The sequence below is a fragment of the Leptinotarsa decemlineata genome, unplaced genomic scaffold (assembly GCF_025532065.1).
Source record: "Leptinotarsa decemlineata unplaced genomic scaffold, Ldec_3_MD MMD2_tig00000591_RagTag_RagTag, whole genome shotgun sequence".
NCBI lineage: Eukaryota > Metazoa > Arthropoda > Insecta > Coleoptera > Chrysomelidae > Leptinotarsa > Leptinotarsa decemlineata.
The window spans coordinates 2104133-2127509 of record NW_027412552.1 but is presented as its reverse complement, the minus strand read 5'-3'; the positions used below and the strand labels follow the sequence as shown (position 1 = coordinate 2127509).

The following is a 23377-nucleotide window of genomic DNA, read 5'->3' as shown; positions in this document are numbered from 1 at the left end:
ACCGAATGATAAATAATCGTTAATAATCTCAAGAAAAACTAAAGCATTCAATAGGGATAAAAATGAAATGGTAATTAAATTATTGAATAATTTATTCGAATACTAATTTAGCAATCAAGTAAGTGTACAGCGCATATTAACAATTACATTATAATAACAATAAAACAAAAAAGTGTATTATGGAGTTCGGAATTTCAATCAGGAGGACGAAAGAAGTAGACTTTGATCAGTATTTTGTCGTTTTATTCATTTAATTTTAACTTTTATGGAAGATTATTATATATTCTGATGCTTATATGAAATATTGATTTCTCTCCAAATTTTGGGCAAGTTTAAAAGTTTTGATACGGCTGAAGAAACTGCTAATGTGTGCCCCTACACTTCACCTAAAAAAAATCCTATACCAAGCCGCATATTATTAAAATAAATGAATTTCGGTCGTTCCTTATTGCGGCTCTGTACACGCAGCCTTGTCTGGGAGATCGCGTGCACTATGCATGTTTTGGAGCACTCTTTCGCTTAGATGTACAGAGTATATTAGTTGTTTACTTTATCTGGTATTGACCGTGGGTGGTATTTATTTGACTGAAGTTCAAAGTTGTTTACGGTGTTTTATAACAGAATCAATGAAAAAACTAATTTTTGATTGAAAAATGTATCGAATAATCAAAAGATCACGTGGTATATGAAAATTTGATGTAGGTTTAAGATAACTTAGATGATTTAGTCAAGTCTCTACGAAGATTATATAGACAAGTAAACATTTAAATTTTAGCAGCCATCTTTTGAATGTATTCGTCGTTTTGGGCTTCAAGAAAGGCGTCTGTAGAAATTTCTATTTCGAGCACATTCTTTTTTTGTTTTAGACTGAAGTTTTTCTTGAATTTATTGTAATTATTATAATATTATTGTATCGACCACAGAACAAACGTTTTTTCTTTGATATACTTAGGATCTAATACCACACATGCGCTGTTTCGAACCACCAGGGTCTCATCAGTGTTACTATTAGGCTGCACCACTCAATTGTCCTCAAAAGGACAAGTATGAAAAAAAGGTGATGCCGTCTATGGGATCTATCGCAGAAGACTCAATTTCACAATGTCAAAGATATTAGTTTGGCGTTGACGATAGCAACATATTGCGGCAAAGGTTTAACACTATTAATAGTTATATATTTGTAGTATTTACATATATCAGGTTCTATTTACAATAAAAGAAGAAGCAAATAATGTGAAACATATTCCTTTTCCTGCCATTCTTACATCTGCTCGAACGAAATTCTGAATACTTGTTTGCTTATCGTTATCTAGATATTGTAAATGAATAATATCAGCAAGCATTTGACTGAAAATGATCAAATTTTATAGACTCTGACTGAAAAAAGTCAGTACAGTTATCAGGTGATACCATAGAACTCTGGGTGACATTTCACCATACCTTGCCACTTGTCAGCTGTCAGCTGTCACTCGTAATTTCACGCCATGTCAGCTTAGGCCATAAAAAATGAAAAGAAGAAGCCATTTAGCATTTGTTAGTTATCATTCTGCATTTAACTCCTGCCACTCAAATCGTTAGCAGACACAAAATATTTGTTAATTTAGGAATGTAGGATTTCACGGCTGGCGTCAATATTTTGGTTGGTTTCCGGGTTTCGCCATGGTCTTCATGGTATCAGTTGATGCGTCAGGAAGAGTACTTCGACCACGTCACTGAAGATGACTGCCGCAGCTGCAGTTCAATCGTTTTGAGATTGTAACCAAAGAAAACCATAGCAAAATCAGGATACCAACCAAAACATATCTGTTAATTGTCCTGTTTTCCCTTCTGCTCAAAATAAATTTGCCTTCGGTGGTTGAGACCCCATACAGTAGGTTGCAATTAAGTCTCTTCATATTAACGACTAATTTCTTTGGTTAATGAATACCTAGTTCAACTCACTTTGGATAGGAAGTTCCAGCCGTTGGACAGTAAAGTTGTTGGTTCTTGATTATACAAGGAACTCCCCTGATGTACTCGCCTCTTATTTCTACACCTAAAGCTATCGATAACGCTGTCCATAGTATCTGAAATAAAATGTTTCACATAAATATTACTACTCGAGGGGACAAATGCTAATGAATTGAAGATTCTTGATAAAAGTGAATTATTTTGTTCTCTTCTACGATAATGCCAAACCACGACTATTAAAAATAAACGAGGCTCCAGAAGGCGGTCAGTTACAAAGCCATGCTTTTTTAACTCAAGGCATCTAGGTGACACTAGAGCCCAAAAGCAAAACACTCATGAATCAATATAGGACAACGTTGTTTAGATCTGCCATATGTCTTATCAGTGGTGCTGGAGCAGTACCGGAGGACAGTGGGACGCGCATGGAGTCTTTCACTCCGTGTGATCACCTGGATCTACACTGCACTCTACACTCTGTTAACAAGTGGAGCCATTGCATGGGGACCGAAAGTTCTATAAGCAACGGCCATCCAAAAATTATATCAAATTCAGCAATTGGCTTGTTGAACACACCAACCATGAGAACAACACCAACCGCGGCATTGGAATTAATTACTGGTCTGACCCCTCTGGACCTGTACCTGTGCGTGTACGTTAAGGAGGTTGCGTGAATGGCAATGTTACGATTGCGCACGGCTGGTGTAAACTTCGAAGTAGGAATGGGTCAATTGAGGTCTGGTCTGACCCCTCTGGACCTGTACCTGTGCGTGTACGTTAAGGAGGTTGCGTGAATGGCAATGTTACGATTGCGCACGGCTGGTGTAAACTTCGAAGTAGGAATGGGTCAATTAAGGTCTGGTCTGACCCCTCTGGACCTGAACCTGTGCCTGTACGTTAAGGAGGTTGCGTGAATGGCAATGTTACGATTGCGCACGGCTGGTGTAAACTTCGAAGTAGGAATGGGTCAATTGTGGTCTGATCTGACCCCTCTGGACCTGTACCTGTGCCTGTACGTTAAGGAGGTTGCGTGAATGGCAATGTTACGATTGCGCACGGCTGGTGTAAACTTCGAAGTAGGAATGGGTCAATTGTGGTCTGATCTGACCCCTCTGGACCTGTACCTGTGCCTGTACGTTAAGGAGGTTGCGAGAAAGGCAATGTTACGATTGCGCACGGCTGGTGTAAACTTCGAAGTAGGAATGTGTCAATTGAGGCTAGGCCTGTGGCGGGAAGCGCTTACTGCGCAACTTCTGCTGCAGGCAACAAGCGATGCAATTGAATCCAGGTTTGTGTTCAATAAACCTTACAAAATACAAATAAAATAGAACACAGGGTCAGATGCTACAAATGCAATACGCATATATACAGACGGCTCAAAAACCAAAGAAGGCTCAGTATGTGGAGTGTACTCCAGATCACTAAGCCTGAGGATTAAGTGGCAAATGGGAAAAAATACCAGCGTGGTCCAAACAGAACTGGCTGGTATCTCAATCGTCACAGAAGAAATAACCAGGAGCGTGTAAAGATGGAGCCAAAAAATATTAACCCGAAAATAATCTCAATCGAAAATTTTCACACTTCTGCATCTAAATGAAATTTATACGGATGAAATTGAATTAATCAGTCGATTGAATGTTTTTTACGAGCAGTTATGTATCTTCTACTGATATATAATCCTAAATTTTTTTGCAAGGATTGAGTATTTTTTCTAAAAAGTGCTGGATAAGAGATGAAGATTAGTGTTTCCACCCAAAATTTCGAAGTACACCTAGATATTTAAAGTCATCCGTAAAGATTTCTGTGAAGATTTAAAGTTTACTGTAAAGTAAAGACATGCTTGAAGAAGCTATTGTATAGCGAAACGCATGTTGCGTTTGTGTAAAACTGTTTAGTAAATATCTCACAATAAAGTGTTTTTTAAATAAATACTGTACTTATTGCATTTGACCTCTTTTTCAGTATGAATTCATTTCATTTCTGAATTAATGGTACTCTGAGAAACATCCCAACTTGACATTTCGACAGAGTTATGTCGAAAAAAGTAACATTTGACAAGAATCGTAACTTTTGCGTAAGTTGCATACAAAGGGAAGCATTTCTTGCCAAGGCATTGGCAATACTAGCTGATTTATCTTCAAAAGTGACAGTTGACGTATCAAAACGCCAACTCGCGAGACGTGTGGAAAGCTCTTTGGATACTATAACTCTCAGTTATGAAATGTCAACTGTCAATTTTGATGTGTTAGTCGTCAGTTCTGGTGCGCTAATTGTTAGTTTGACGTTTCTCAAAATGTAAGCAAATGGGAAAAACGTAATTTCAAATATCGAAAAGTAACATTTCGTAACGCCGAGAGCAACACTGCATGAAACTACCTTCGTCAATCGTGATCGCGGAACGCACTCGAGCGTGTGAATTACGATTAGAAGGATCAAGTAGCCGCCGCCCACTGCGCCTGTGGAAGTATAGCAGTTTGACACCGGAAAAGTGAAACCCGGTACTAGGGCGGGCGTGTCAAGGCGACTGGAACATTGACTTTCATTTGTTCGAACCTTCATGGCGCTCTTGTTTGCGCTCCCGTCTGATTTTTATCGAAACATGTTAGTCGATTATTTTTTAATTGGCGATCGTATCTGATCTACTACTAATGACAAAAGAATGTTTCGATGTGTCGGGAAACAAAAACTACGATCTTTAAATGTAAATGATCTAGTTTATTTTCCTCTCGCGTGGGTCGTTTTCGACAAAACACGACGTGACATGCAAATGGTCAACCTCCACTCATATCTGCCGTAAATTATAATCTTCGAAGATATTTTCAACCAGTCAGATGGTTGGTTATTCTTTAGTTAGTTGATTGTGAAATAGCATCGGTGGAAAATGTAAGCAATAGTGGCTTCACGGAGGAACCTTGGGACACTCCAGAGGGTTATTAGCTTGATGAGTTGAATTTGAAACCTCTGTTGTGGAATGAATGAAAAATTATCAGACGAAAGCAATCAATGTCAAACAGAAACTTTACCTTCTTCTTCCGACTGCAACAAAAGCCATTTAAATATAGCAAGTATTCCAAACTAATTGAATCCCTGCAATATCAGCAATTGCTCGAATCTATATTTACAAATGTGATAGTCATTTACTTAACACTCACAAATTCATCTCTGTTTATCTGTACTGGTAAGTACTAGGAACCTAAAATTTAGTATATAGGTGCTCCTTAGGTCTTAAATGGGCACTAAGAAAGGATTTTTAAATATTACAACTGGGGATCCCCTCGTGGGGATGAAAGAGAAGCGTTTACATATGAAAACTACCTTTTCATCACTGTTTCTCTGTATCGCTATATTTATGTTTTTGTATGTAGGTTCGTTTTATGTTGTAGATGTGCGATAAGGAAGTATTTTTGAATATTTCAGCTGGGGCGCCCCTCTGGAGATAAAGGGGAAGCGTTTACACATTAAAATCATCTTTTCATCACTGTGTCTCTGTGTGTCACTATATTTTAGGAGCCTAAAATTTTGTAAGCAGGTTCGTTTTAGGTTGTAAATGTACAATAAGGAAGGATTTTCAAATATTTCTTCTTGGGGATCTCCCTGGATATGAAGGGGAAGCGTTTACATATGAAAATTACCTTTTCATCACTGTGCCTCCGTGCCGCTATATTTTAGGAGCCTGAAATTTTGTACGTAGGTTCGTTTTATGTTGTAGATATGCAATAAGGAAGGATTTTCGAGTATTTCAGCTGGGGCGCCCCCTGGAGATAAAGGGGAAGCGTTTACATACGAAAATTACCATTTCATCATTGTGTCTCCGTGCCGCTTAATTTTAAGAGCCTGAAATTTTGTAAGTAGGTTCGTTTTGTGTTGTAAATGTGCAATAAGGAAGGATTTTTAAATATTTATACGGGGGCGCTCCCCTGGATATAAAGGGGAAGCGTTCACATATGAAAATTACCTTTTCATCACTTTCTCTCCGTATTGCTATATTTTCGGAGGCTAAAATTTTGTATGTAGGTTCGTTTTTTGTTGTAGATGTGCAATAAGGTAACATTTTTTAATATTTCAGCTGGGGCGCCCCCTGGAGATAAAGGGGAAGCGTTTACATATGAAAATTACCTTTTCATCACTTTCTCTCCGTATTGCTATAGTTTCGGAGGCTAAAATTTTGTATGTAGGTTCGTTTTTTGTTGTAAATGTGCAATAAGGTAACATTTTTTAATATTTCAGCTGGGGCGCCCCCTGGAGATAAAGGGGAAGCGTTTACATATGAAAATTACCTTTTCATCACTTTCTCTCCGTATTGCTATAGTTTCGGAGGCTAAAATTTTGTATGTAGGTTCGTTTTTTGTTGTAAATGTGCAATAAGGTAACATTTTTTAATATTTCAGCTGGGGCGCCCCCTGGAGATAAAGAGGAAGCGTTTACATATGAAAATTACCTTTTCATCACTTTCTCTCCGTATTGCTATATTTTCGAAAGCTAAAATTTTGTATGTAGGTTCGTTTTATGTTGTAAATGTGCAATAAGGTAACATTTTTTAATATTTCAGCTGGGGCGCCCCCTGGAGATAAAGAGGAAGCGTTTACATATGAAAATTACCTTTTCATCACTTTCTCTCCGTATTGCTATATTTTCGGAGGCTAAAATTTTGTATGTAGGTTCGTTTTTTGTTGTAAATGTGCAATAAGGTAACATTTTTTTAATATTTCAGCTGGGGCGCCCCCTGGAGATAAAGAGGAAGCGTTTACATATGAAAATTACCTTTTCATCACTTTCTCTCCGTATTGCTATATTTTCGGAGGCTAAAATTTTGTATGTAGGTTCGTTTTTTGTTGTAAATGTGCAATAAGGTAACATTTTTTAATATTTCAGCTGGGGCGCCCCCTGGAGATAAAGAGGAAGCGTTTACATATGAAAATTACCTTTTCATCACTTTCTCTCCGTATTGCTATAGTTTCGGAGGCTAAAATTTTGTATGTAGGTTCGTTTTTTGTTGTAAATGTGCAATAAGGTAACATTTTTTAATATTTCAGCTGGGGCGCCCCCTGGAGATAAAGAGGAAGCGTTTACATATGAAAATTACCTTTTCATCACTTTCTCTCCGTATTGCTATATTTTCGGAAGCTAAAATTTTGTATGTAGGTTCGTTTTATGTTGTAAATGTGCAATAAGGTAACATTTTTTAATATTTCAGCTGGGGCGCCCCCTGGAGATAAAGAGGAAGCGTTTACATATGAAAATTACCTTTTCATCACTTTCTCTCCGTATTGCTATATTTTCGGAGGCTAAAATTTTGTATGTAGGTTCGTTTTTTGTTGTAAATGTGCAATAAGGTAACATTTTTTAATATTTCAGCTGGGGCGCCCCCTGGAGATAAAGGGGAAGCGTTTACATATGAAAATTACCTTTTCATCACTTTCTCTCCGTATTGCTATAGTTTCGGAGGCTAAAATTTTGTATGTAGGTTCGTTTTTTGTTGTAAATGTGCAATAAGGTAACATTTTTTAATATTTCAGCTGGGGCGCCCCCTGGAGATAAAGAGGAAGCGTTTACATATGAAAATTACCTTTTCATCACTTTCTCTCCGTATTGCTATATTTTCGAAAGCTAAAATTTTGTATGTAGGTTCGTTTTATGTTGTAAATGTGCAATAAGGTAACATTTTTTAATATTTCAGCTGGGGCGCCCCCTGGAGATAAAGAGGAAGCGTTTACATATGAAAATTACCTTTTCATCACTTTCTCTCCGTATTGCTATATTTTCGGAGGCTAAAATTTTGTATGTAGGTTCGTTTTTTGTTGTAGATGTGCAATAAGGTAACATTTTTTAATATTTCAGCTGGGGCGCCCCCTGGAGATAAAGGGGAAGCGTTTACATATGAAAATTACCTTTTCATCACTTTCTCTCCGTATTGCTATATTTTCGGAGGCTAAAATTTTGTATGTAGGTTCGTTTTTTGTTGTAAATGTGCAATAAGGTAACATTTTTTAATATTTCAGCTGGGGCGCCCCCTGGAGATAAAGGGGAAGCGTTTACATATGAAAATTACCTTTTCATCACTTTCTCTCCGTATTGCTATATTTTCGGAAGCTAAAATTTTGTATGTAGGTTCGTTTTATGTTGTAAATGTGCAATAAGGTAACATTTTTTAATATTTCAGCTGGGGCGCCCCCTGGAGATAAAGAGGAAGCGTTTACATATGAAAATTACCTTTTCATCACTTTCTCTCCGTATTGCTATATTTTCGGAGGCTAAAATTTTGTATGTAGGTTCGTTTTTTGTTGTAGATGTGCAATAAGGTAACATTTTTTAATATTTCAGCTGGGGCGCCCCCTGGAGATAAAGGGGAAGCGTTTACATATGAAAATTACCTTTTCATCACTTTCTCTCCGTATTGCTATATTTTCGGAGGCTAAAATTTTGTATGTAGGTTCGTTTTTTGTTGTAGATGTGCAATAAGGTAACATTTTTTAATATTTATACTGGGGCGCTCCCCTGGATATAAAGGGGAAGCGTTTACATATGAAAATTACCTTTTCATCACTGTGTCTCCGTATTGCTATATTTTCGGAGGCTAAAATTTCGTATGTAGGTTCGTTTTATGTTGTAGATGTGCAATAAGAAAGGATTTTCAAATATTTCAACTGAGGCGCCAGCCGCTGTCAAAAAGGCGCGTTTATAGAACAAAATGAACGTTAATTCGCATTATGTCAAATTATTGCAAGGGCCGATACTCAATTTCGAATTTATTTTATTTAAAAAGTTTTAAGAAATTACTCCTTCAAGTTTAACATAATTTTGAATTTTTTTCTTATGCTTCCATATTTTTTATTTATGTGTTTGAAATAAATTGTTGAAACTATATTGAAGTTGGTTTAATCAAAAATTATATCAATTTTGATATTAATGTACAAGGTATACCACGCGTGTAGTAGAAGGCTAAATTTCCGGTGAGTGAATTTATATTTAGCATCAGCATTGCACTCGTACGAAGCGGGAGTGGGTTGCTAGTTTTAATGTAAATATTGATATAATGAGAATCATAATGTTTCTGTTAGTTCCTATCTTGTTCTAATCTCAATAGACAATACAACTAAAAATTAAAATGTTGGAAATTATGTTCTACAAAGAACCATAATAAGGAAATGTGTATCATTTATTTGTCATTCTACATGGTTGTCCAAAAAATAGTGTACGCAACACGTCTGAAAACAGTTTTTTTGGACTGGCAGACTTCCAGGACTCGCCTTACGGCTCGTCCTAAAATTTTGTCTACTCGTCTGAAAAACAGTATTTTCCGGAGTTTTTATGTAAAATACTAATGCTTTATTTTTGTTGATGATTCTTTCTTGTTTTGCAAGATCAGGAAAGGCAGTATTATCAGCAAACCTATTCCGGCGTGTTGTTTGAAGAATAACAGAGGTCCCAGAACAGAGCCTTGAGGTTTTCTAGCATTACATGGCGTTTTATTGTACCGCACAGTCCCCACAATAAATTTTTGATAAAGTTTCAATCGTTTACATACTTTTTGAAGTTATTGAAGACTGTCCTTTAGATTTCGATATGTAGCAACTTGTTACGGAAAATATTACTATAAATACAACTGCGCATTCTGCTTAAATCAATAAACAATGTTTCCAATGAACAGGACATTGACCATTACACGTTAAATATTCAATCGATGCTAAAAAAACTAGACTACGGAATTTTTGACGATTTCAGGCGACACGCCCTTTTAATTGACAGAAGCGGAACTTGTCAATTTCACGGCTATTCATTGTTTATACGCAGAAACTGTAGTCTATCATTATAAGATCAGAACACGAAAAACACTAACAAGATCAATTTACACACGTGGTAATGCATATAAAGATTGCTATCGATCATATAATCAATCCGAATTCAAAATGGAACCTTGAATTGAAAAACAGGCATCAATCACTGCGGGTGGAGTATTTATTTTTAGCGCCATTGTTTCCTGATAATAATCACATATTTTATCGAACATTGTTCAGCTGCAGAGTTTGAAATATTGCTTTTCAGACCGTCACAGATATGGGTAAACTTCTAATGTGATAAATAGCTCCAAGGTAGGAACCCGTTTTGTCAAATATTTCCTTCTGATACTTTAATACTTTGATCTTTTCAAAATTGAAGTACTTCTCAAGCTGAGTCGAAACTCGCAGGGATGTCAGTGTCAGACAGTGGAACATTGGGTTCCTCTTCGCCCCATTGACAGTGCTTTCGATTCTCCAGCACAAGACCTTGCTAAACACCTTGCAAACACTTCCCAACCCCCTGTAGAACAGTCCACGTTATACGTAAGAGCATTTAACTTCATTAAAATCCTCAAAAACTTCAGTATAACAGACTGAGTTCCTTGTGAGTCTCGACGTAGAGTCTTTATTCACAAATATCCCCATATAAGATACATTGAACATTCTTGAAATAAAACATCAAATTTCCAAAGGCATCCTCAACCTTATCAGTCACTGTATGTCCAGCATAAACTTCCTCTCCTAAGGTACCTTTTACAAAAAAGTAAAGGGCGGCTGCATGGGTTCTGCTCTTTCACTAGTCCTTGCAAACCTTCTCATGAAAGACTTCGATCCCAAGGAATTTGTCACGTTCGACCACAAATCTTCCTGCTGGTTCAGATCCGTAGATGTTTTCGTCATATGGCCCGACGGCTCCGAAACTCCATAATTTCCTTGATCACCTCAACGACCTCCACCCAAATATAAAGTTCACAGTGGAAATTGAAACCAATAACTTCCTTCCATTCCTAGATGTCCTCATCACAAAATCCAATAACTCCTTTACCCACAGGGTCTACAGGAAACTAACACACGCAAACTCCCACAATCATCCAGCACAAACCAACTCCGTTTTGCATTATCTCATCCACAGATCTGACAACCTCACAAGGGCTGGCCTTCTTCAAAATGGATTTACAGACCATCAAATTGACAAATCCATCCGTCGTTAACAAACTTCTCCATCCAGTCCCAGAGATCCCAGAGATTAAAGGTGTTACTGACAAAACTGCCCGAATTCTCAATAAACAGGACATAAAAACGATATTCACCGCTAACAATCAAATTTCCACATTCCTCCGTTCCCCCCAAGTACAAAATTATCAATTAATCCCAGGGTATATATGAAATTCCATGTTCCAACATATGTAGGTCAGACCAACAGACGTGTGACAAGTTGAGCCTACGAACATCAACATGCTGTTCGAAAGTCAGACCCGCCCTCAGCCTTGACCATCGCCACAGCGAAAACGCTACTGGCTCGGATAATTCGCGAGGCCATCGAAATCGAGAAGCGATCTACCTGCCTGAACATGCGTGACGATGGTCAGAAACTCCCAACTACCTGAAAACCCCTAATTTTCCGATGTCTACTCCCCACCAAGACGTCCGGTGATGGTAATCACCCGAAGCCCCGACCCCACGTTTCCACTTCAGTAGCACCCGCCGATATATACCACCGTATACCCTTCGATACCTCAGTTTAATCTAAGGAATGGCGGATTAAGACCTCAAAAAGAACTCCTGACCAGACCTGGAATGAAATAATGCATTCAACATTTGAAGGGATTTGTTTCTATTTCATCATTTGGCAACATCGATTATAGCTAATAAAGGACAATGAACAATGAACTGTTACCTGTATGAGACAAACAAAGATGACATATTTCAGAGGCGTGCTGTTCTGTTTACTTATGTTCCGAGTTCCGAGACAGTCTGTGACATATGACATTTTTTGCACCTAACCTATCTTCCTCTATATAAATGAATAACAAAATAACTGTTGTTTATGTGGCTTGTAGAGGTGGTATGGAACTATAATTTATGTTTTATGGTTATCTTAATGTTTTTATATAAACCTGAATGAACCTGAAACTTACTATCCATCATTGAAATGATTCCTGGTACTCATTGTGTTATATTTTTATTGTTCCTACCCGCAATGATACCGAATTTTCACCTGTTTTTTACCTACTTATAATGGGGAATATTCCTCATGACGAAAATCAAGTAGTTTTCATAAAAAAAGCTCTAAAACAACGCATTTTAAAGTTATCATTTCAACCTATTTCTTTAAAAAATTATTCAAATACCTAAAAAAGAGGAATGAAATAATGTATTCAACATTTAAAGGGATTCGTTTCTATTTCACCATTTAGCAACATCGGTTATAGCTAATAAAGGACAATGAATCTGTTACCTGAATGAGACAAACAAAGATGACATATTTCAGAGGCGTGCTGTTCTGTTTACTTATGTTCCGAGTTCCGAGACATTCTGTGACATATGACATTTTGCGCTCCTAACCTATCTTCCTCTATATAAATAAATAACAAAACAACTCTTGTTTATGTGGCTTGTGGAGGTGGTATTGAACTATAATTTATATTTTATGCTTATCTTAATGTTTTTATATAAACCTGAATGAACCTGAAACTTACTGTCCATCATTGAAATGATTCCTGGTACTTATTGTGTTATATTTTTATTGTTCCTACCCGCAATGATACCGAATTTTCACCTGTGTTTTACCTACTTATAATGGGGAATATTCCTCATGACGAAAATCAAGTAGTTTTCATAAAAGAGCTCTAAAACAACGCATTTTAAAGTTATCATTTCAACCTATTTCTTTAAAAAATTATTTAAATACGTAAAAAAGAGGAATGAAATAATGCATTCAACATTTAAAGGAATTCGTTTCTATTTCACCATTTAGCAACATCGGTTATAGCTAATAAAGGACAATGAATCTGTTACCTGTATGAGACAAACAAAGATGACATATTTCAGAGGCGTGCTGTTCTGTTTACTTATGTTCCGAGATATTCTGTGACATATGACATTTTGTACACCTAACCTATATTCCTCTATATAAATAAATAACAAAACAACTGTTGTTTATGTGGCTTGTGGAGGTGGTATTGAACTATAATTTATATTTTGCACTAATTGTTGATTTATAAAGATAATTTTCCTTTTTTAAAGTAGAATATCTAGGTACGTATTTTTTATTACAGATATTAATAAAGCAATAAATTTACAATTCGAGGGTATATTACAGTTGATATTTTTATAGCGTTTCATTTGAAATAACCACCATCAGTGACAACAATTGTGAATTACGGTCCTGTTGTTACTTCTTTTGTAAATTGTTTCCATTTCTTCGAAATATAATTCAGACAACCGTATAAATTCGATAGGTAGGTACCCTTACACAATGAAAATTCGTACTTTTTTGTTTTGGAAATTTTTGTATTGCCGTAATCCTTCTATCAAGGCTTATTTCTCCTTAATCAATTATAATTCGTAATATTTTTATAATTCTCAATCCTGGAAGTATAATGAAAATATCAGTTTTCAAATGAATGCGTTGTTGATATCTGTTGAGAACTGTCAGACGTTTATGAACATATCAAAGATGTAGTCAAATGATGGAAGGACTAATATGCTATTTAGTTATGCAAAATCCAATAGAAATCCTCTTTTGGCAAGGAATATGTATGTTGAGCTATACCCGAATCGTCGTATTCCGAACATCCAAATGTTTAGACGATTAGAAAGAAATTTGAGGGACTATGGTGCATTTGACAGGAAGAAAACAAGAACATGTGTGGTTACTGGAAGTGTGAGGAATCAAATAAATGTTATGGGTGAGTAAATATTATCACATAAAAATTCACACAGTGAAAACTTTTTTTTTTCAATTTAGGATTGACCAGTTAGAGCAGTAAAAATGGAATAAATGATTGTACCAGTCATCAGCGTTATTGAATTATTGCCCGTAATTGGACGCCAGTCAATCGAGTAAATCAACAATAATCATTGTCTACACATTCTCAAACAAATGACCTCAGTCTGATTATCCGAAAAAAAGTAAATATTACGAATCCAGAACGTAAAATAGGCTCAACCTTGGGAGCGTTTACCTTGCAAACATTTTTTCGACCTCGGATTATCTCACGCATGATCAGGCACATATTTTATGTTGTCGAAAGTCCAAATATTTAGAAAACCTCAACCGTTACAATATTATTTAGATACCTTCGTTGAGAGTTGTCAATTTTGACTACTACCCAGAATTTAAACGTTGTATTGTTGTCATTTGTTTTTAGAAATCTATGTTTCTTGTTTTTCTGTGGTCATTTCCCTCACAGCTATTAAATGAAAAAAAGGAGACTTGACCGCCAAATCAAAATGTTAAAGCGACAAAACGCTTCCTCCGATTAGCGATAAAATTGATAGCGATGAAAGTGACGGCTATGAAATTACCATCTATGTGTCGTTAATGAAATTAATTTAATTTGAGATGCGTACATATGAGATGATATATATCCATTTTCCTAAACTAAAACTTTGTTATTTTTGAGCAATAGATACCAGTAGAGCAACCAGCAATAGATAAAACCACTGGTCCAATGGACCAGTGGACCAGGGAACACCAGCGTTGATGGTAGAAGTATACGAGAGATATCCATCTAGGGTACTTGCAGGAAACCTTCTTTCAGGAAGCTGGAGAGCCATACACAAAAACGATCAGACAAGCCATAACTTCGAAGTTTGGCCAGCAAACACACGGTCAAAGTCCTTAGAAATATCAAGCGCAACAGCTATTGATTCTCCATGTTTCTCGATTGCGTTATTCCAAACCATGACAAACGATACGATTGCACATGCAATAACAACTTTTTTTTAAAATAACGGAAACTTATCGATAAAATGCTGGGATCTTGCGTCTCACTTTCGATAAATTAAGTATGGTAGGTTAGACGTTTCTGGAAAACGCAAAGCATGATTTTTCTGAAAATTCCACCTCTCACATTTCCTTACCTGTTCTATCGATCTAAAATATTTTCAGCATTGTGGCGTTGCCACTTCTATCAAAAAGTCCAAGCAATTATATTTTATTTTAAATGGAACACCTCGTATATTAATACATTTTTGGAATTGCTCTAGTATTTTAATACTTTTTTGTTAATAATGTCCTATACCTATCTCTATCTGTTTTCGAGATAAAAAATAAATTGTGCTAAATATGGTCCAAAACATAGCCTTAATTGAAATTAAGTACATCACTATTCTCAATTCATGAAAAATTGGCATTTTGATGATAGTTTGGACAAACTGGAAATATTCAAATAACACCAAGAAATCGACTCCATATCATACAGGGCGTGCTAAAATTACTATTATTTCAATTGTGCATAAAAGTAGTCGAAAGTTCATTTTTTCAAATGAAACCCCCTGTATATTACTCGGTAAATTGAAAGATGGTGAAAAATGCTTCAAGATGATATATCATGTCCCTATGCCTTAATTGTCAAGTTTTCTCAATAAAGCCGTTTTTTGTGGAAAAATAGTTATTCACGTTTTACCTACAAGTGTTGAAAGTGGCATTTTATTTTGTGAGTGGGGAATATTGCAAAACGAGCGTCAGCAAGTGGAGCAAACTCACGAGCAAAATAAAATCACTTTTAACAAATGTATCATACAAATTTTTTTGTATAACGTTACTGCTGATAATAAAAAAAATTATAAAGTCCATGGGATTTGAACACACAATCTTTGGATTACAAGGCATATGTTACAACTACATACGCCAACTCACGTTATTTTAAGGAGGATTATTGGTTAGTCATGAAGGAATTTCTACAGTTGGCCTGAATACTACTTCGTCATCGTCAGTAACTTCACAGGGATTTAATATTACCAATAGCACGAACTGCATGTGTGAACTTTTCTAAATGATTTTTTGGTAGGTGTGATCAAATCATTGCCAGAACTTGTAGAAAATTCAAACAAATGTATCCTGAATTAACACAAATGAACGAGAGGAAGTTTGTAAGATTACAAAATAATTTCCTTAACTATGGCTCTATGTTAAAAGCGCCTTCAACATTACCAAAACCTTTTACTTTAAATGAGGACAATACTGTTAACGTTTTGGCATATTTTTATGTATATCCAGAAGCTTCCATTCGCAGTGCAGAAAAAGATTAAGGTGTATCACATGCTTCAGTACAACGAATTTTGAAAAATCACGGAATACATCCGTATAAATTTACCAAAGTTCAAGCTCTAAAAGCAGAAGACTTCGAACGTAGAATGCATTTTTGTGAATCCCTTTTGATTCATACACAGGAAGATCGGGAATTTTTGTCAAAAATAATTTGGAGCGACGAATCAAAATTTACGAGGGATGGTATTTTCAATAGAAGGAATAGACATTTTTGGGCTGGGTTTTCAAGAAAAATTTGATCTGAATGTTTTCTGTATTCTGAAGAACAATAAAATTAGCTTTTTTATTTATGAAGACACACTGAATGCAGAGAGATATCTCCAAATATTAAGGACGACTGTAACCGATTTTCTTGAAAATTTGCCTTTAGAGGAATATAGGAATTCGTGGTTTCAACTGGACGGAGCGCCAGCTCATTCCACCCAGGAAGTTTCCAGGAAACGAACTCTTCGACGATCGTTGGTTTAAGCGGTTAGGTCCGTGGGATTGGCCACCAAGATCACCCGATCTCACGCCACTTGACTTTTTTATGGGGTGTTTTAAAAGAAATGGTATAAAGTACTCCAGTGCCTACCAAAGAAGAATTGCGACGGCGAATAGTGCGGAGTATTGAAGATCTGGATCCCCAGGAAATTGAAAAAGCAACAAGTCGCGTACAAAAAAACATTTTAAAGTGTTCAGAATGTAATGGACAACATTTTCAGCATTTATTGTGAAAATGTGATATTTTTTTTACAATTTTGTTATTTTGAATCATCCTATTTTGTTATTGTCTGTACCCACAAAATCTTACTTTTACCTAGAAGTGACTGATTTTAGGTGCAGTTGTTCCCTGGAAACTTTGAGCCATAGTTAAGGAAATTATTTTGTAACCTTACAAACTTCCTCTCGTTCATTGGTGTTAATTCAGGATACATTTGGTTGAATTTTTTACACGTTCTGACAATGATTTGATCACTTTGTTCATGTGTATAATAAATAATTTCATAAGAACTTCGTTTGAATAATCGATATTTGCATTCATTTTGGAAGATGATTCGAAACACATTCGATAACTCTTCGTAAATTACTTATAAAAGTAACCGAACTGCTATAAGCTTGATAATTCCACTGCTACTTAAATCCAAATTCTAAAAAACAAATAATGTTTCTAGAAGAAACGACTTTATTGAGAAAACTTGACGATTTGAGTATAGGGACATGATACATCATCTTGAAGCATTTTTCAGCATCTTTCAATTTACCGAGTAATATATAGGGGGTTTCATTTGAAAAAATGAACTTTCGACTACTTTTATGCACAATGGAAATAATAGTAATTTTAGCACGCCCTGTATGATATGGAGTCGATTTCTTGGTGTTATTTGAATATTTCGAGATTATCAAAACTATCATCAAAATGTCAACTTTTCATGAATTGAGAGTACTGATCTACTTAATTTCAATTAAGGCTATGTTTTGGACCATATTTAGCACAATTTATTTTTTATCTCGAAAACAGATAGAGATAGGTATAGGACATTATTAACAAAAAAGTATTAAAATACCAGAGCGATTCCAAAAATGTATTAATATACGGGGTGTTCCATTTAAAAAAATAAAGTTGCTAGGACTTTTTGATGGAAGTGGCAACGCCGCAGTGCTGAAAATATTTCAGATCGATAGAACAGGTAAGGAAATGTGAGAGGTGAAATTTTCATAAAAATCATGCTTTGCGTTTTCCAGAAACGTCTAACCTACCATCGACCGTGAGTCACGCTGTATATATATATCGTGATATTTACTGCAAAATTAGACATTGCGACTAAACTATTTTTCGTAAGAAACATACCATCACTGAATTCAAATCGATGTCATCAATTACTAGATATTTCAGAAAAAAAAAACAAATTGAATTTCCCAGCGAATATTTAAGATAGAACTGGTGAGCCAGTCCAAGTCTGGTTTCGATAGATAGGCACAACTTTTTCTGCTCCTAATGGCCATTTTGAAGTACTCCTCAGATGCCTGATATATACCACTTGGAATTCTGGACCCAGGATCTAATTTAAATTCAGTTATGTTTTGATGATTTACCGCTTCCCATCGATTTCATTGCGTAATGCATAACTTTAAAATCAAATGCCCATCACTCTATTGAATGTGTGGCATTTACTAATTTGGAACTAATAATTTTATAAAGACATCAATTTGTACGGCTTATTAAGTCACATCTAATTATGGTACAGTATTGAAAGAAGTCTTGATTGACACGAAGAAAAAAATAAACATAATTCACGACTTCATTATGTTTCAAAAGGACGACAAATGATTCACTATCTTCTCACTTCTAAATTGTTAAATGCCACGTTCAAGTTCTACATTTCATCATAGTTCCAATATTTACAGCCTTGAGTTTCGTGAATATTGCTCAGAATTTTGCCAGTCATACCTATTTACGAATGTACTTACGCGTAATTCTAGACTTAGTGTTTGATTATATGTATCAGTATATTCGCAGTTTTATACGTTTAATTGAATTTTATAGTTTTCTACATGAAAAACGTTTTTTAATTATTATTTTAACACGCTTTTATTAGCTTCACCTGTATGTATGTATGTATGTATGTTTGTTTGTAATTCATCTTTTCATTTCATATTTATTCCTGTTTGAATGCTCTGGGATCTGTATTTGACAGAATTATCGAAATTATTGCTTGATCTATTCGCTGGCAGATGGCGCTGTACGTAACTCCTTGATATAATTCGAACTCACTTTACATGTATTTCTTAATTTGAAAACAGACCTTTTTTTTAATAACGCGCGCCTGCTGCTTTATTTGTTACCCTCTGCCTTCCTTCGGCTAGGTAGCTGATTTTCCGGGTCTCTTTCCGGAATCCGAAAATATCCATGGTCATTTTTCTAAATAATATACGGCTGATTGATCCCAAAGTTTAGATAAAATAAATATAGTTTGAGAAGACTGAAAAACACGCTTCTATAGCTTATGAAACTAAAAAATGAAAAATTAATATAGTTTGCAAAAACTAAAAAACACCCTTTTGAAAAATATCGAACTAAAAAGTTGAAAATATTTTTTTTAATAAGCTTAAAACAATAACGATCGAAAAATACTAGTATTATTAGTTCTATGTTCTTTATAAGCTTGTTTTTTAGTTTTTTTAAACTATATTTATTGGATTTGAAATACTTATGCATCTCTGTATAAAATTTTCCAGGGCCGTATATGGGAGTGGGCAAAAGGGGCAAAAGTTCCCCCCTCCAGGGACAGGATAGAAACCACGAAAAGTAGATTTCAAAAAAATTTGTCTGCGACTAGAAATGAAAGGGGTATATTTTTCGGAGCGAATTATTTTTGGAAAAAGGAGGTTTTGGCTTTCCGTTTTTTAAAAGGATGAAACACAAGCACTAGAGGAATATCCTTAAAGCGGTCTAAGAGCGGTGCTGTGCGGAAGTAGCGATTCACGTTGGATTTGAATGGCTGGAGACAAAATTCATTTGGAAAAACGTTCTCAGGAAGTTTATTCCACGCAAAGGCAGTTCTTCGAATGAATGATGAATGGTTTGAAAACGTCGAATAATTTTTTTCTAGTCTGAAGGACCTTTCATGCCTTTCAAACGGAGAATCACCAACATGAACCCCTCTTGCCCTAAACTGTATGGCCTGATAAAAACACATAAAAAGGATAACCCCTTAAGACCGGTAGTTTCGTATATAAATAGTCCGGTAAGATAACTAAGAGAACTTTTTACAACCTTCTGACTAATTCCTTTAATTATTCATTTCCAATGCAAAAAATCAAAATAAAACGAAAAAACAAAAAACCGTGGTTAACACAAGGGATAAAAACATCCTCAAAAAATCTTAGATCGTTATATAATATAAGAAAGTATACAAATAACATATTCTTTCATGAATACTACAACAGGTATAATAGAGTATATAAAAATGTCATTAAATTAGCGAAGAGGAGCTATTATCATAACAGAATGTTTAATAGCAAGAACGCTATCAAAGAGGCATGGCAGATTGTGAATGATTTGAGTGGAAGAAACAATCCAAGAACTGAGACCCTTGATCCAAATTTACTCAATGAATTTTACTGCACTATAGCAAAAAAACTATTCATAAGCATTCCAGATTCCCTTGATCCCTTGATCTATATGAATAGTATCAAAATATCCGAAAACTTGATATTATATAACACCAATTTACAAGAACTTATGGCTACTATTAGTAGCATAAAAAACAAAAAGTGTTGTGGGTATGACAGTATCTCAGTTAGTATCATTGAAAACATGCCTATTTTCGTTTTAGAATTACTAGTCCAACTTATTAACAACTCGTTTGTGACGGGAACATATCCGGACTTCCTAAAAACCACTATAGTAATTCCAATCTATAAAGGTGGTGATATTAATGACCCTTGCAATTGTAGGCCAATATCGCTTATACCAATCCTTGGTAAAATCATTGAGAAACTAGTAAAGGTAAGAATAATAAATGAAATGCAAAAAAAAGCGTAAGTTTGCTTAGGTCACGCACTTTGCGACTATCCTAGTCTAGAAATATAGTTAAGGGCAGAAATTGGCCCTTGGAACAAACTGAAAAAATCATTATGGCCCGAAAGCTTCAAAGTTTGGAGACCCCTGGCTTAGATCTTTCATAACATTACATTGGGTGCCATTTCATTAAATTATCAGGCCATTTTGATTTTGAGCATTCATACAGTATGATTCGCACAAAACAATTCTTTTGGTTTTGGGTTTTTTCTGTTTTGAATTTAATATGCAAGGATTATTCAGTATAAAATAAAATTAAGGAAACATGCTGTTTCTTTAATTACGAGGCATCGGAGAAAAAGTGATGTATCACTGGTATTCTTTTCAATACCAGTTTACATTTTTCTGTCACATTCCGATGATTAATTCATCTTTCAAATCTTCATTCACGTTTAAACTTGCATTAGTCGATTCCTCTTACTACTCTATGGAAGTAATCAATATTTATCATTCCACTTCACTTCAACAGCCAACGAACTTTGAGAGTGTCGGTTTTTATAATGATTAATAAACATAGAATGCTAATGACTTCTGAAGTTGAATTTTTGCCGTGCTATTATGTAGTTATTACTAATTATGAAAATAGTTTTATTAATTAGTGAACGATTTGGGATCGAAAAAAATGTATTCGTTCAGTTCTATTTTTGAATCCTGAGTTATACCACGTGCTTAATGTTTGTTGATGACTTTCACTAGATTGTGACATGAGTATCAACAGATACGAAATTATAATGATTACACTTCATACGTTTTGAAATGTTCACACATAAGTGAAGCGTTCTACATGATTTTTACGATAAAGTAAGGCAAGTTGCTGCCAAAGAGCCTCAGAACATTCTCTTACAACTTCAGGTTTTTTCTGTATACAGTGGTAGCTTTTGTTTTCTTTTCTTAAACACATTATCGTTATCTAATAGATTATTTTTCTTCCTGTAGTTCATCTGAAGGAACTTTCCTTCGAACGATATGTTTGAAATATTTTTAACACTGATATCCATATACAGGCTGATTCACGGTGGATGGCACATTAGACGTTTCTGGTGAACCAGATACTTTGAAAATTCAATGGAGGGCATATTCGGACATTCTCTAGCCAACTAAAATATTTTCGACAATGCGGTGTTGCCGCTTCTATTAGAAAGCAATAGCAACTTTGATTTTTCAAATGGAACACTCTGTATATAATATTATTTTTGGAATCTCCAACAATTGCCCGACAACTTTTCTTGATATTTCCCTATACCTATCTGTTACCGTTTTCGAAATAAAAATTAATTTCAATTTTTTTCTTCGAAAATCATGACTTCTAAAAATGCCGATATATTTTAGTTAAGAAGTACTATGATATCGAAATTTGGTTTGGAGTTAGGTGATACTTGGACACTTACCACACGTCAGCCTAATCTCCGTTACTTCAATACAGGGTGGTAAAAAAATAGTTTTTTCGTTTGCTTGAAAAAGTTGCTGAAATTTGATTATTTTAAATGGAACACCCTGTATATTATTGAAAATTCGGAAAGCTGCTGAAATTTGATTTCTTTCTATGTATATCATACCTATACCTAACTAGTCAAGTTTCGGACTTATGAACATTTATTTGTGAAAATTTCCCTTCAGAATGGTATTTCCATTCGGTATTTGGCAAGCAGGCCATGATTACTATTTTACAGTAGCGTTGTGACATTCTCCTAATAATATCAACATTTTCGTCACTTCAGAAGTTGCAAATACCTTCAAAACGATGGAACAAAACTATTCAAACGAAGTTCTTATGATTTTGTTTATTAGTTTTGGACAGTGTGACAAAATTATCAGCAGAACATGTAGAAAGTTCAATGAAATGTATCCGAATCTACCGCCAATGAACCTCAAGAAATTTATACTAATTCAGAACAATTTCAATATGTTTGGATAAACTTTAAAAAAGCACCAAGAAACTTGAAATTGGAAATATTGATATGAATAATTATAAAAAAGTAAAACAATCATGTGGAATATTTCAAAATATGTTCGAATCGCTGGCCGTTCACTTCCAAGCACTTTAAAATACGGGTGTTGACTGCTTTCGTGGTGGCAGATCTGATTTCATTGGGATCCAAATCTTCAAATGTTTGGGCAATCCTTTCTAACAATTCATCTCTCGAACGCACGGGTATTTTGTAAACTTTTTCTTTAAACATTCCCCACAAATAAAAATCTAATGGATTAAGATCGGGTGATCTCGCTGGCCAATTCCATGGTCCCAAGCGCCTCATCCACCGATCGTCAAATAGTCTATCCAGTTCTGCGCTCACTTCTCTTGTGCAATGTGCAGGAGCTCCGTCTAGTTGGTACCAACAGTTTCGATAATCTTCGAGTGGCAGATTATCCACGAAACTGTCTACAGTATTCTCCAAAATATTCAGGTAGCTTCTGGATGTTAATGACTTCTCGTATATCACGTACCTCAATTTGTTGTCCATCAACATGCAGAAGACATTAAAACTAAATTTTTCTTGAAATTCGGCTTCTTTTGTGACGTGAGGATTTTCGCTGGACCAATAATGACGATTTTTTCTATTGAAAATCCCTTCTCTCGAAAATTTCGATTCATCAGTCCAAATAATTTTATTTAAAAAAAGTGGATCTTCTTGAATGCGTGTCAACAACATTTCACAAAATTCTACTCTCTGTTGAGGATCTTGAGGCTTCATTGCTTGAATTTTGGTGAATTTATAATCATGCATTTTATGTCTTCGCAAGATTCTTTGAACCGATGAATATTTTATACCCAAATCTTCTTCAGCACTTCTTATCGATGACTCGGAAAAT

The 23377-nt window shown here is 35.3% G+C and overlaps 1 protein-coding gene across 1 annotated transcript in view; it reads right to left on the bottom strand.

The window, feature by feature from the left end:
- spz3 (Spaetzle domain-containing protein 3) overlaps positions 1–23377 on the bottom strand; it is an 88070-nt gene that overhangs the window by 8155 nt on the left and 56538 nt on the right. The window contains exon 3 of the mRNA XM_074174560.1: positions 1942–2066. Coding sequence (XP_074030661.1) covers positions 1942–2066 — 125 coding nt within the window. The remainder of the gene's footprint in view (positions 1–1941; positions 2067–23377) is intronic.